We start from the raw sequence: 15,847 nt of genomic DNA on the forward strand, positions 1-15,847 counted from the left end.
TATTTGTATGGTACAGCTGCAAATAAGTATTTGAACACCTGTCTATCAGCTAGAATTCTGACCCTCAAAGACCTGTTAGTCTGCCTTTAAAATGTCCACCTCCACTCCATTTATTATCCTAAATTAGATGCACCTGTTTGAGGTCGTTAGCTGCATAAAGACACCTGTCCACCCCATACAATCAGTAAGAATCCAACTACTAACATGGCCAAGACCAAAGAGCTGTCCAAAGACACTAGAGACAAAATTGTACACCTCCACAAGGCTGGAAAGGGCTACGGGGAAATTGCCAAGCAGCTTGGTGAAAAAAGGTCCACTGTTGGAGCAATCATTAGAAAATGGAAGAAGCTAAACATGACTGTCAATCTCCCTCGGACTGGGGCTCCATGCAAGATCTCACCTCGTGGGGTCTCAATGATCCTAAGAAAGGTGAGAAATCAGCCCAGAACTACACGGGAGGAGCTGGTCAATGACCTGAAAAGAGCTGGGACCACCGTTTCCAAGGTTACTGTTGGTAATACACTAAGACGTCATGGTTTGAAATCATGCATGGCACGGAAGGTTCCCCTGCTTAAACCAGCACATGTCAAGGCCCGTCTTAAGTTTGCCAATGACCATTTGGATGATCCAGAGGAGTCATGGGAGAAAGTCATGTGGTCAGATGAGACCAAAACAGAACTTTTTGGTCATAATTCCACTAAACGTGTTTGGAGGAAGAAGAATGATGAGTACCATCCCAAGAACACCATCCCTACTGTGAAGCATGGGGGTGGTAGCATCATGCTTTGGGGGTGTTTTTCTGCACATGGGACAGGGCGACTGCACTGTATTAAGGAGAGGATGACCGGGGCCATGTATTGCGAGATTTTGGGGAACAACCTCCTTCCCTCAGTTAGAGCATTGAAGATGGGTCGAGGCTGGGTCTTCCAACATGACAATGACCCGAAGCACACAGCCAGGATAACCAAGGAGTGGCTCTGTAAGAAGCATATCAAGGTTCTGGCGTGGCCTAGCCAGTCTCCAGACCTAAACCCAATAGAGAATCTTTGGAGGGAGCTCAAACTCCGTGTTTCTCAGCGACAGCCCAGAAACCTGACTGATCTAGAGAAGATCTGTGTGGAGGAGTGGGCCAAAATCCCTCCTGCAGTGTGTGCAAACCTGGTGAAAAACTACAGGAAACGTTTGACCTCTGTAATTGCAAACAAAGGCTACTGTACCAAATATTAACATTGATTTTCTCAGGTGTTCAAATACTTATTTGCAGCTGTATCATACAAATAAATAGTTAAAAAATCATACATAGTGATTTCTGGATTTTTTTTTTTTTAGATTATGTCTCTCACAGTGGACATGCACCTATGATGACAATTTCAGACCCCTCCATGATTTCTAAGTGGGAGAACTTGCAAAATAGCAGGGTGTTTAAATACTTATTTTCCTCACTGTATATATATAATACAGCAATACAGCAGTTTGAGAATGTAAAATGTCTGCAGAGTTTTAAACATCAAAGTGCAAAACAAATAAAAGTTATTAGCCGCGTCCGCGTTCCATTACCCTTCAAATTGCGCAAATTCTAATTGCGAATCAGAAATACGCCCAATGGAAACACGTCAATTTCACGTCAGTTTCTAGGTGTTTCTCCCTCATATCTGCTTCAAGGTTCTCGATAAATTGTGGCATTTCTTTGTTGTTTAGAATCCAGTATTCCTGTAATACTTTTGTCTTTTATGAGTTTAATGAAAAACTCTGTCTCGTCTTCTGTCCAAAAACACCGCATCTTCTTTAAAGAATAATCGACTTGAACGTACGTCAGGTAACCTGTAAATGGGAAAAAAACTGTTTCCATTGCAGTTTTGTGAAATATTACTTTTTTGAATTGCCTGAAAAACCACCACATGAGACCATAAAAACTTTTTTGCGTAATATATGGGAATTTTTGTAAAATTTACGTGTTTCCAATGGGAGTGTTTTCAATTCGAAATTTCAATTTGCGCAATTTGAAGGGTTAACGTGGCCAGTAATAGTGATTCTCGCCATTAATTCATTTATTCATAAATATGACTGTTACTCACAATATTCATGACAGAGAGCACATAGCTCACAACTCCTTTGCTTCCATGGTACTCCACCATTTTAGGATCAGCCACTACCAGAGTCTCGACCCACTTCTCAGAGCTGATGGATCTCTGTCTAATGCGCCTGCGCCGCTGCCGTCTCTCCCAGCGCTCTCGTTGCCTCTCCACCTGCTCTGCCTCTCCTAAAGGACCTACAGAGAGGGAGAAATCACACTGGATGAAGGGAATGATGTGACATCTGGGCAAAATTATTTAGCCTCATTGAATCCCTATGGGCCCTATCATACATCCGATGCAATGCAGCGCCAGGCGCGACACAAGTGTTTTTTGCTAGTTTCAGCCTGACGCAGTTATTATTTTTTTTAATCCTACGCCACATTGTTTAAATAGCAAATGCATTTGCGCCCATGGGCTGCTGGTCTGAAAAAGAGGTGTGTTAAGGAGCATTGTTGGCGCGTTGCTATTTTGAGGCAACTGAAATAGACTGAGCCATTGAGCAACTGAAACCTGGTCTGAAGTCAATGGTGCATTATTTTTTTGTTATTTAAAGAGCACATTAGTAATATGAGACTATAGGCGGGTCCACAACGCACATACACTCTGCTTATTACACACACAGGGAATCGCAGCAGCACACAAACATGCCAAATATTAAAAATAAAAAGATTACAATGTAATAGATTATTATTGTGTACATAAAGATATGATGGTCTGCTTACGAGCTTTAACCTCGCGCACAAGCAGATCCGTTTGCTCGCTAGAGAAAAGTCTTTCCACTTGCAAATTCCTCCATGTAAATAGCGAATCCGCCATGGCGCGAGCACAACTGGCTTTTAAAGGGAATGTGAGAAGAGACTCTAATTGGTTTACGCCCAAAACACACCCATTACTCATTAAGAGTATAGAGACAACCTTTTAGACCATGCGCCGGGAGCGCCGACCATTTTTCCCGTCGTTAAACTAGCAAAAGTAGATTCACTTGTGTGCCGTGCGCTTTAGACCATGCGCTTAGATCCTTAAAATAGGGCCCTAAGTCTGACCTCTGACCCCACAGGTGGCGTTGGCTGTGTGCTCCCCGAACAGAGGCTGCACCAGCTGGCGTTCTGATTGGACAGCATGTCGCTTATAGATGGCGTGAGCCTGTGGGTTCGACTCTTCTTGTGCCGTCTCCAGTGGACTAATGAAAAATTCCTCTTCTGAGAGCTTGAACAGCCCTGTCTAGAGAGAACAGAAGGTCAAAGCAACAGGACACAAAATTAAACAGCTTAAGTACACATTCACTGTCTCACTAATTCACTGCAGTTCTGCAGATGCACCCACTTGTTATTACATAATTATTACCACTCAGCTTCCAACTGAAACTAAATAAAATAAAATAAGCATTTACAGAAATATCATAAAAACATATATATATGTATATATAAAAAATATCTTATTTCAGCTTTTTGCCAATGCAATTATTTATAAAAAAGTTTTTTTTTAAATATATATTTATCATGGTAAAATGTACTATTAATTCATAAATATAATATAATTTTGCTTTTTGGGGTCATACTATATGACATTTTATAATATGAAATAACCATATCTTTGTCCAAAAAAATAATTTATATATATATATATATATTTTTTTTTTTACAAAGATAAGGTTAATTTCATATTGTAAAATGTTGTAAAAAGCTGTGAATTACAATTCTAATATATATATATTTTTTTTACCTCTTCCATAATTTAAGAATTCAGTCCAGAAATTGTGTGCTTATCATTGAAGAGGTGTATTCAAGACATTGTATGTATAAATTGCATTTTTTTTAAATGTATTTTCTAATACAAACATTCTAAGAAATAGTCAAGTCACATGTGTCAAGTCACTAACCTTAAATCAGTTTGCTATATATTTATATGAAAAAAGACAAATGTTACATGATCCCTGGTTTTATGTTTTTTGTTTTTGCTATTTGGACTTTTATTTTGAAGTGTATTTTCTGTCCCAATCATTCACATCCTCATCATTAACTCCAGCATAATAGAACGGTCAGGTTTGATAGGTCAGGTCCAAAAACCCACAAAACACAAGAAACACAAAACCAAGGAACATGTAAAAACAGGGTAAGCTTTTTGTCTAGACTGGAGTGGAATGATGCAATTTACCCAAGTAGGAAATTTTTCTGGATTACCTAGATCACCTGTATCAACATCCTTTGTTCAGCCTGAAACAACATTCCTTCCAAACATTCACAGCTTTAACCTTAACTCTAACCTCTGACCCAGGGGTGTCCAAACCTGCTCCAGGAGGTCTTGCAGAGTTTAGCTCCTACTTGCCTCTACACACCTGCCTGGATGTTTCTAGTATTCCTAGTAAGACCTTGAGGTTCAGATGTGTTTAATTGGGGTTAAAGCTAAAGTTCGCAAGACAATGGCCCTCCAGGAGCAGGATTGGACACCCCTGCTCTAACCCTTTCCTACTCACAGGGAGAATTACGGGAATGTTTCACTGTGAACCAGAACCAGACGTGACGCAATAAAATTCCAGTAACAAGCAATTTGTCTATCCACACTAGATGAGGCACGACTACGAGACAAGTGTACTGCACTCGCAACCAAATCGATTCAAAATCACAGCCAATTAAAAGAGTGCCCCTAGAGGCAAGTTGCTCAGAATGAGGAGTTCTACTGTATTGTATGTGTGAAAAAACGCATGATTTACAATCCTTTACGCATATGAAAAAGTGAAGGCAACCCCTGGTAGCAGATTTCTTTCGAATTTCTCACAGGCCTCTCAGGTTTTGTTTCGATCAGCCTCCGTTAACCTTGTCTTACAGCTGCTCGAAATTCTTTGGCCGATGTTTTTCAAGATAAGCAAATGTCCTCGTAGACAATCGCAGCACGTTGGACAAAGACACTGCATGCCAGTTTTTCAGTCAATCGGACTAACTGTTGCATAGCTATTGTCGTTTTTGTTTTTTTCCCCATTTTATAGCATCACCATGTGGCCAGTCGCCACGTCATTTTCATGTGACAACAGACTGAGTCCATACATAGGTGCACCAATTTTGGTGAAATTATCTTATTCCATTCAAGAGGGATGTAGTGAAATTGTCCATACCCACTTCGTATGTTTTGGCGTCCTGTTGTGGATGTGTATAATTAATTTTTGATAATTAATGACAATCAGACTCCAGAGAATCTCTCTGCATTGGTTTGGTTCCGATCAGGTGAAAAACCTAGAACTAGTTTGCATTTTCGTTTTTTTACGAAAAATCCGAAATTCCCGAAAATTTCACCACAGTGACGATCCTCGTCTTGAGCCAAGGATTCCAACGTATAGGGGGAGGAGGGGGGGGGGGAATCGATTCACATATGAATCGTGATTCTATCTTCCACCGATTCAAATCAATTAACAAATTTCAAAAATCTATATTCTAAATGTATAATAATGTGATGATGTCATTTCAAAGAAGGCGACAGTGCAGAACCCACCAGACAGTTTAGAGAGAGCACAGGCTTGCAACAGAGGAAGCATTATGAATGGAGCTTGACAACAGCAGTTCATATCAATATCTTAACAAATAGAAAATTGTCTTAAGTAATGTTTAGTTTAGTTAGTCAAGCACGTATCAAGCTTTTCTTGGGATTCCAAAAGATTCCCACCACTACCAACGTAATTGCTAAATAATTGGGTTCCAAGGATTCCAAAATAATAATTTTAGTGCCACCATCGAGCCGATTGGGACGAGCCTTGGTGACATTGTAGATGGGGTGGGTACTACCATCCCTCAAAGATTCAACTCTCTACGACTTACGGTTTGGTCTGCCTGATTACTTTTAGGGGAGAATGCTGATTCTTGGAAATTCTAACAATTACAATAGGGTTAAACCCCTAAAAATATCATCAACAATGTTTGATTAAATAATTCCCTATTTTTACAATTCTACATAGGACCATATTGTGAAACATCCAAATACAAGTATGCTTATGGACTCACCAGGCCATTGCAGGTGCTCACAGCTGCTTGACCCCAGGTCAGTTTACTGCTCCAGACATCTCCCAAGAAGAAGCAGAGAGAGTGGCCATGGCCGTGTACTGTAGACCCTTGCAGGCCACCGTACCTCCGCTCTGTGAGGAATCCAGGCGCTAGTAGATGAGGGTTTAGGGTGAGGTTAAAGTGCAGGTCCTGACCACCATACTGCAGATGGAAGAAAACCCGGGCCAGACTCTCTTTGTTTTTTGCCGTTTCTCTCCTCTGAATTCGACTCACGCGGTGGGAAACAAGATTGGACAAAAACTGTCCTGATGAATCCACTCGGATAGGATGAACAACTTCATAGTTTGGAAATCCATCAAGAGAACTATCTACAAAAACAACAGGGTAACTATTAAGATAAAAACTGTTACATACTAGAGGTGGAATTGTTAAATAGTTATAATTTGTGCCAAAAGACAAATCGGATGAAAAAACAACAACATATATTTGCGATCTGAGCCCCATCTTTCAATTTGTGTAGGGTTGCGTCTACCGTTGTTGAGGTTTTACTTAAATTGGGATGTAAAGTTCACAGTAGGGAGTTGGTAAATATCAGTTAGTTTTTAAAGTGCCCTTATTATGCTACTTTAAAGGGTCAATAGGGTAAATAGGTTATATGCATCCAAGGTCAAAAAAGACTTTCATTTTCTCATAATATACTGTGCATTGCAGTATCAACTCTATTCTCACATCTGAAACGGTTCAATAAAGGCTCTCTAAACCCCTCCTTTCCAAGAGCCTGCTTTGCTCTGATTGGTCAGATGGCTCAGTCTGTGGTGATTGATCTACTCTGCTCTGATTGGTCAGATGGTCCAGTCTGTGGTGATTGATCTACTCTGCTCTGATTGGTCAGATGGTCCAGTCTGTTATGATTGATCTACTTTGCTCTGATTGGTCAGATGGCCCAATCTGTGGTGATTGATCTACTCTGCTCTGATTGGTCAAATGACCCAGTCTGTTGTAATTGGTCGACCTCTTACAGCACGTCAGAAACCAAGCGGCCATTACCATATCTGATTTTCAGCCCCGGATCTTCCTCAACACTTGAATACACAGTGATACAAACAGTCACGATGGCGTTGGTTACCGTATCAATTTGAGTGTGAAGCATCAAAAAGCCCCCCAGCCCTGGAAATATGGGGGGCATAATGGGGTTTCTTTAACTATCAATTTGGTTACTGCAAGTAGGTTAGTAAGCTTTTTGTAAGTAGTCAATGGAACGAAATAATAATGAATCAAAATAATTAGTAAATAATAAATCTTCAGGAATAAAAAATAATAATAGGCAGTAAATTAATACAAATACAATAACCTAGGAATTGTTTTTATTTGGCATGCACAAATGAAAATGCACTATTTAAATTGACTGTGTTGAAGAGCTGCAAATAACATGCAAAACATGAGCTCATTATTCCAGCCATTACTGCTGTTTGGACGCTTCCGTAAATATTTAGTTTATACATATGCTTCAACTAAGTTCAATGGTACAAAACTCAAATGTTTAGTATAGTGTCCTGGAAACCACTTAGAACTGCACTGTTGAACTGCACAGTTTTGCATGGATAAGCAACACTAACTTTTTTCTTCAGGAAATGTAAAAGTCATGTATAGAGACTGCATTTTACAAACAACTAAATAGTAATGTTTTATGTTGTTCACAACTTCTTATTGTCTTATGGTGCACTAAAGTACCAATGAATAATATTTTATCAGAGTTCAAACTTTAAAAGTCTTCAAATTCCCCAAAGATTTTACTAAACGCACTGATTGCAGGATTTTTGGGGATTGTGTGACCTATGACTTGCAAAGCAATTGAATTGTACATTGAATAATTCATGAAACAAATCCATGAATTATCATAAAGCAGTAAGTAGATGTCTGTCATTCTATTCAAACAATAGACCAGAATAATTCTTACAGAAGGATTTATAGCAATTCTGCGCCATAGTAAAGACTAAAATATCTAGTCATGACTGCATTCTCCATATTCCTACAATTCTCTGGAGAGTGTGTAAAGAAGTTTAAACAGTCTTTGTTTTATGGCTTGACTCTGTTCATTGGCAGCCCTGTTGTTTTGACCTCCATGATTGTGGAAGCAGAGGGAAACAGCATTACCCCTCAGTGTCCTCCACGAAATGGGATATGGAGTTGCTTCATCTGGGCAAAAAATAACTCAAAACCACACAAACAAGAGAACAGTGGCATTTGACATTGATATTTAGAAACAATTCACATTACAGTATCCTTTTTATCTTACACTTTAATATAGTATATTCACACCAGTACTAAATCACACACACACACAAAAAATATATTACAGGTTGTTCCAAATACTTATTAAAGGGTACATAACACACACACACAGTTTCTGCCAATCTCTTGTTAATCTTGAGTACCTATAGAGTAGTGTTGCATCCTTCATATCTCAGAAGTCTTTAGTTTTATCCGATTTATAAAAGACATATACAGCTGTACTGGTTCTTTCCAAAAAGTTTTCCAATTGAGGAGTATTACTTTTTTGGCTGCAATCAAACCTACCATCAGAGCGAGCTGATGAGTATGAGGGATAGTATCCATTACATCAGAATAGCCAAAAATAGCCAGATTGTGGTCAGGTTGAATGTTAATACTGTACGCACTTGAAAACAATACAAAAATCTTAAACCAGAAATCATACAGAATATGGGTCAAAACCTAAATAAATGTGCCAATGTCCCCTCCGGGGTATCTTGCACCTATCGAAGATTTGGAAGGAAATATTTTGTTTAATCTAGTTTTGGAGTAACGAATTGGGTGTATAACTTTGAAATGGATTAATTTATATCTCGAATTTACAGAACAGCTGTTTATTCTCGACAGGCCTTCTTCCCAGATCTCAATAGACACTCAGACACTTCATCGTTCAGCTCAATAGACCAGGCTACTTTAAGGTAGTTGGTGCATATAGATGTTGTAAAAGCACAAACAAAACAAGAATTAGAAGATAAAATAGCATTAATTAAATGGTTTTCAGCATAGGCTGTGAGGCTATGTGTGTAAGGCTGGGGAAAATGAATGGTGGCTTTGGCAAAAAAATAATGCACCTGTACATTTAAACTAAATCTAGTAATAAAGTGAATTAATAATTAATGAAATGAAATTGAATCAATTTAAATCTGCTCATGTTGCATCATACTTTTACACCCTTTAAAACGTTGCGCACTATAACCAATCACACACGACTCTGTTGAGCTTACGAATGCAATGGCCAATCAGAGGCGCTGATTAGTAATCAATGAAACGCGGGAGTTTTGTTCAGTGCACGAGCTGAACTCTGAATTCTGCACTCTCAAGAATACTCTCATAATAAACTGATGAACATAAACAGATTCGGTGATTGTGCTCATGAGAGCGTCAAAACTAATATGAATAGGTTTTTCTATGATATAAAAGTTGTCTTTGATTAACATTGGGTTAAAACGCCAACAGTAGTTTTGTTTGGCAAAATACTTTAAAGTTGAAACATTACTGGGCTATGATCAGATCCTGAGACCCAGAAAAAATTAGTTTTTTGAATTTAGTTTTTGTTTTTTTCATGCCATCACATTTTTTAGAGCATAAGAAACAAATGGAAAAAATATATATTTTTGAAAAATGATATTTTATTCATGTTATGCTATGTCCTCTGTAGTGGACACCAGGACTCAGTTGTTTAAAAAAAAAAATGACATGAAATTATATGTATAGGCAAAAACAATGTTTTTTAGTTTTTTTTAATCACCAATAAATTTTGGGGTTTCAGGATTTTTTTTAACCAAAATTTGATTCTCAACTATGTTATGAAAGATATAACGGAATGAATTGATACACCATTTTACTTTATGTAAAATGGCCATATCTTAACATTCCCATTCAATGCAATGTATCTATACACTGTTTCTAATTTGCACATTAATGTGTCCTTGGAGCAACATTTAATGAAAAAAGAAGTGTAATAATTGGAGTAATAATTAGCAACATTTTAATAATAATATCTAATATTTCATAGGAATATTGAGGTATAATTTATTTCCATATTCACTTGTTGTGTCTCCCACTCCTCTACAGTGGACATGTATGAAATCAATGCCCTGTTCTGTAACAAAGTAATTTTTTGATTTGAAACCCCATAATATTTTCCTGAGATGTTGGTTTATGAAATACAATTTGAAAAGTAGGCCGATTTAAATTATAATTACAATATATTTTCATATTTCCATAAGAGTGCTACATTTGATCACTAAATTAATGCAAGACATTTTTTAAAGACCAAGGAGAAGTTGTTTTCATGGTGAAACCTCCAAACATTTGGTCTCTCTGAAAAGCCCTGAATGTGCTCTTCACAGGACACCTAGGTCGTGACATGTGACATCTATGGTGTCAGAGAAATTCACTAAAATATAACGTCCACTACAGTGGACAAAAGTCTATTCCTGGGTCCCATGATATTTAGTAGTATTACTAATATTAGAAACCAATTCAGACGTTACCAAAAAGTAATAATTTCTAGTGTATGATTTATGAACATGAGAATAAAATGAATGATCAGTCGGATGCTGAAGCCTCCAAATACTGTATAAAGCAAATTTCTAGATTTGAAGTTTGTATGGAGGTAATTATAGGTGGTGGTTTTGAGGAAAGTATCCAAATAGGGATCTAAGTATCATATAACATTTGAGGAGTTTGCATCTGTCATCAAAATTGGGGCCATATTGAGCAAAATTTTGGGGAGAGAATTAATATGTCCAGATATCATTAGCCTATACATCTTACCATGGCTTACCATAGTGAACCAGGGTAAGACAAAAACATGTTTTAGAAGAAGGACTGCTGATATATTGATTATTTTAAATGTTGTTCATTTTGAACAAAACGTTACATAGTGTATATTTAATAAACAGCATAGGCCTATATGTTGTTTTAAAATAATAAACAAACTTTTTATGAAATATTTCAAATTGCAAAGTGTGATTGTGCTAAAATAAATGCCACTTTAAAATAAATAAAGAAATAAATAAGTGTCCAAAATACTTTTTGTGGGCACTGCAGCCTGTTCAAGCTCCATTGTGGAGGACTGGACAGGACTGATGATGAATTGATTCTTTTAAATTTTGTTAATTTTGAACAAAAAGTTAGTAGCCTACTGTAGCGTATCTTTAATAAACAGCATAGGCCTGTACGTTACACAAAGCAAACTTTTTATGAAATATTTCAAATTGCAAAGTCTGATGTGCTAAAATAAATGGCTCTTGTGGGCACTGTAGCCTGTTCAAGCTCCATTGTGACAATCAACTGACAATGAGACAAAACAAAGCTGCAAATCACGGCGTGGGACTGTAATGAGACACAAGCTCAACCCACTCACCTGTGTCTTGATTATCTCCGCTCGTGTTTGTGCTCTCGAGAATGGACAGAAGCCCAGCTGTTATCACAAACAAGAGAGAAAAACTCGCTGGTCCCAAAACTTTCCTCCCGCAGTCCAGCTGAACCATCATGTCAAACTGCACAGAGGGGAAGACAGATCACTCCTGGTACATCTACAGTCCATTTAAATGGAGATGGTTTGAGTAGGAACTTTTGCCTCAGCCTAATGCATCGGTGGTTTGGACCCATCACACAAAAGAACGGTGCATTTATTACTCCAGAGATCTGCAATGATCATCATCAGTCCGAAGCAAATAACCCAGCATGATAAAGTCTGTGAATCCGGTGCAGGGGCGATTCTGGACTCCGTTAAATCATCTGGGACGACTGGAGTTACTGATGCCGCACACAGAAGAGCAGAGAACTGTGTGTGTCTCAGTAAAACTTTGTCAAAGTTCCGCCCTCTAGTTGGAGGAGGAGGGTTTCTTTGTGTTCAGTGTGTCAGACTGAACTGAACCCGTTCTAGTCTTTGTTTGGTGCTTTCCGTGTTCAGGGACTCTCATCTCATCATTTAAACACTACTTAACCATTTGACATTGCATAGAGCAGTAGTAGAGGAACATTCACAACGGAAGCGTTCCGTCTGTGCAGTTTTATTTATTGGTTATGAACACGTCAGTCGGACGTCTTGGCCGTTGCAGTTATAATACTCGACCTGCGTTCTGTTCAATTCCTTTTACTTACGGATTGCTGTTTTTGAATGCTAGAATCTACATTGATGTGTCCCTGTTGTTGAGAGCATTAATAATAATGCCAGTAATCATCAGCTCATGTCCCTCTATTAATCCATCAATGATATTAAGGCCTATCCTTGAAATTAAAGGTGCATCATAATCTTAGTATTGTTATTAGCCTATTTGTTTATCTCCAGTTGGACAGGGAAAATAAATAACTTCTTTTATGTTCCACAGAAGAAATAAAGTCTTATAGACCATATGAAGCCACGCCCCTCTTCAGCGCTGCGCTCGTTGTGTTGTTTTCCGTTTGTAATTCCACAGCATGAAGGTAAGATCTTACAAATGTATTAATGAACCGCTCGTTTTAAAATCTTCCAGTTAACATTCATGACATCTACTTCAAACATTACAATATCATGACAACTTTCCTTAACGCTACAATAAGTAAATCAACTTTACTCTTCAACAGCGATAGAAATATACAGAGCTACCACAAAAACGGAAGTTCAAAGACAAAATGGCTGCATGCTTGTTTCTCTGGCACATAAGGTCTATATGTTTGGAACAACATTTATAATGACAGAATTTATATTTTTGGGTGAATTATCCCTTTAACACCTACTAAGTTATTGTCCATTGTTGTGTTGCACTGCTGAACGTGCATTTATGTATTGTGCAAGTCATCTACCATTCCATTTAACATTCTAGCTCATGAATTGAAAGGCTGAAAAGCGAACATGCTATAGCTGATTTAGAAAGTACCAAACTGCAGATGTATCTGAGTGTCCATCAAGTGCCCCCTCTAGTGGACACTAGCAAGCAAACATATTTCATGTCAATTTTCAAGTCATTCCCATCTAGCATAGCAAAAGGGTTAAGATGATATATGATAAGATAAGGCTTGATTGACTCTAGGAGTACTATGAGATTTCAACAGGAACTGGAAAGCAAACCTTATAACCCAATAAAATACGCGAATAGAGAATTAGAATTCAATGTTAAACCATTCGGCATTGCACTATGATGCATACCAGGTTTTTTTTCTTTTTTTTTTCAGTGCCATCTTGTGTTATTTAGTCACTCTCCCTCAATTTTTTCAGATGCTTTATCATGACATGACGTCAAGTGTGCGGTCAGTGGTGTATCCAGTGCGCGCGCTCCACAGGCGCGCACTTCAGCATAAAGCGCGTGGTGACAGGTACACTATCACGTCGCTTACACGCATGGGAATCTGTTGCAGATATAGCTGTTTCTATTTTGTGTGACACAATACTATATCAGACTGAGTGATATGCGATTGTCCACCAGGCACCTGTTGGAGAGCTCTTTCAGAAACAATGGGTGACATACTCAATCTCAACCACAGCGGATGGGGAAGTTTGAACAGGAGTTTCACGGGTCTCCACAAGTTCAGCAGTCTGGAGGACATCGATGTGAGTGCTGACGGAAGCCTCGTCCTGAGGATCATCATCTCGGCTGTTTACTCCGCAGTGTGCGCCGTGGGTTTGGTCGGGAATCTTTTGGTGTTTTTCCTGATGAAGATCAGACAAGGACGAAAGAAATCCATCATTAATTTCTTTGTCATCAATTTAGCTGTCACCGACTTCCAGTTCGTTCTGACCTTGCCCTTCTGGGCAGTGGATACGGTGTTGGATTTCAGCTGGCCGTTTGGTAACGCGATGTGCAAGATCATTTTATCAGTCACTGTGATGAACATGTACGCGAGCGTGTTCTTTCTCACCGCGATGAGCATCACGCGCTACTGGTCTGTCGCGTCCGCCTTAAAAGTCCCTTCTCGAACGAAGTGTGTGTCAGTGAAGTGGATCTGCGCTGTGTTGTGGATCCTGGCGACTGTAGCAACAGCTCCAACATCTATTTTCTCCACCGTGACAGTTGTGGCAGGTGAAAAACTCTGTCTCCTCAAGTTTCCAGAAGGACACGACTGGCTCGCGTTGTACCACCTGCAGAAAATAGTCGTTGCGTTTATCATGCCCATGTTCATTCTCTCAGTGTGTTATCTTTTACTTCTGAGGTTTATCCAAAAGAGGGGTTCCAACAACCCTCAGAGAAGACGATCTAAAGTAGCAAAGTCTGTAACGGTGGTGGTGCTCTCGTTCTTCATCTGCTGGATGCCGAACCACGCGATCACTCTGTGGGGAGTTCTGGTGAAACTCAACGCCGTGCACTGGGACAAGTCATACTACATGGTGCACACTTACGTTTTCCCCGTGACTGTTTGTCTTGCCCATACTAACAGCTGCTTAAACCCAGTTTTGTATTGTTTAATGCGACGGGAGTTTAGGAAAATGTTACATAGTTTCTTTTGGCGCGTCTCGTCACCTGTTCTTTCGAACGTTGGAAAACTGCATGGATACAGTGGAGGAAGCAATCAAACACACGATGACGCACATATTGGAATTCATTTAAACGTGATTGACGCATAAGTCTGCTAACAATCCAGACAATAGACCAAATCCTGACAGCTTTCACAGGACAATTATAGTATGTCATAGTAAAATTACTCTATATTATAGTAAATACATAGGCTACTATAATGTTTTTGAACGATACTATAGTAAAGGTACTACAGTAAACTGTATTAAAAAACTGTATTAAAAAACTAGGCTAGAATGAAGTAATATTTCTCTAGTAAATACAATAACGTTTTTGAACCATATTATAGTAAATATACTACAGTGTTCAGTTTAACAATTGACGATAGTTAATACTACAGTATCCTGTATTATAAATTAACAAAGTATCGTAAATACTATACTATCATATAGTATACTACAATACAATTCAGTTTACTGTAGTAAGAACTAAAGTATACTGCAGTATTTACTACAGTTTATCAGTTTACTATAGTTAATACTATGGTATGCTGTAGTATTCATTAAAAAAAGTGTAATATATACTACAGTTTACTATAGTAAATCCAAAAATTTACTACAGTATTTTTCCATGTTGGACAGGTTCTGTTAACTGGTGCAACAATGGACTGATTTCTCTCTGTTTCTGATGAACCAAAGGCTGTTCATGAGAAGGTTATGACTTAAAGAACAATGATTGAGTGTGACTTGAACAGTTTTAATTGTGTTTTATTCGTTTGCCCACATACATGCTGGATGTTAAACCTATAATGGCTTAAAATACACTCTAAAAAATACTGGGTGGTTTCAACCCATGTTTGGGTCAAATAGACAAACCTAACTGTTGGTTTAAACTTTTAACTTGGAATTTGTAAACCCAATTTGTTTGACCCATATTTGACCCAAACATGGGTTGAAACAACCTAGTGTTTTTTAGTGTTCAGTGTAAATTTTATCTTGCATCTAAACTATTTTCCTGCTATCATATTTAATTTATTTTCATGTTTTGATCTTTTCTTGTGATTTGAAGTATGTGTAAATTTGAGAAATAAAAAATACACTTGAATGTAAAGGTATTCTGAGGTCTGATTCTGTGCTTGCATGTACTGTATGAGTTTTAATCATTAATATGAACTGTAATACATTTATTTCAAGATAATTCTGAAAATGCTGTCATCATTTACATAGTTCCAAACATCTATGACTTTCTTTCTTCTGTATAACACAAAAGATTATATTGCACAATATTTGTC

General features: G+C 38.2%; 2 protein-coding genes across 2 annotated transcripts in view; one reads left to right on the forward strand and one right to left on the reverse strand.

The window, feature by feature from the left end:
• adamts7 (a disintegrin-like and metallopeptidase (reprolysin type) with thrombospondin type 1 motif, 7) overlaps nt 1–11,907 on the reverse strand; it is a 79,718-nt gene extending 67,811 nt beyond the window's left edge. The window contains exons 1-4 of the mRNA XM_084108486.1: nt 11,487–11,907; nt 6,065–6,432; nt 3,119–3,296; nt 2,076–2,269 (exon numbers count right to left, since the gene is read on the reverse strand). Of these exons, the coding sequence (XP_083964612.1) occupies nt 2,076–2,269; nt 3,119–3,296; nt 6,065–6,432; nt 11,487–11,616 (870 nt within the window). The 5' untranslated portion in view covers nt 11,617–11,907. The remainder of the gene's footprint in view (nt 1–2,075; nt 2,270–3,118; nt 3,297–6,064; nt 6,433–11,486) is intronic.
• A 1,506-nt stretch (nt 11,908–13,413) lies between these two features.
• On the forward strand, nt 13,414–15,618 carry rxfp3.3a2 (relaxin family peptide receptor 3.3a2). The gene has a single exon (XM_084109834.1). It carries the CDS (start codon nt 13,560–13,562, stop codon nt 14,664–14,666), a length of 1,107 nt encoding a protein of 368 aa, XP_083965960.1. The 5' UTR covers nt 13,414–13,559; the 3' UTR covers nt 14,667–15,618.
• The last annotated feature ends 229 nt before the right edge of the window (nt 15,619–15,847 follow it).

The sequence above is a fragment of the Abramis brama genome (genome assembly GCF_963993115.1).
Source record: "Abramis brama genome assembly, chromosome: 3".
NCBI classification, from domain to species: Eukaryota; Metazoa; Chordata; class Actinopteri; order Cypriniformes; family Leuciscidae; genus Abramis; species Abramis brama.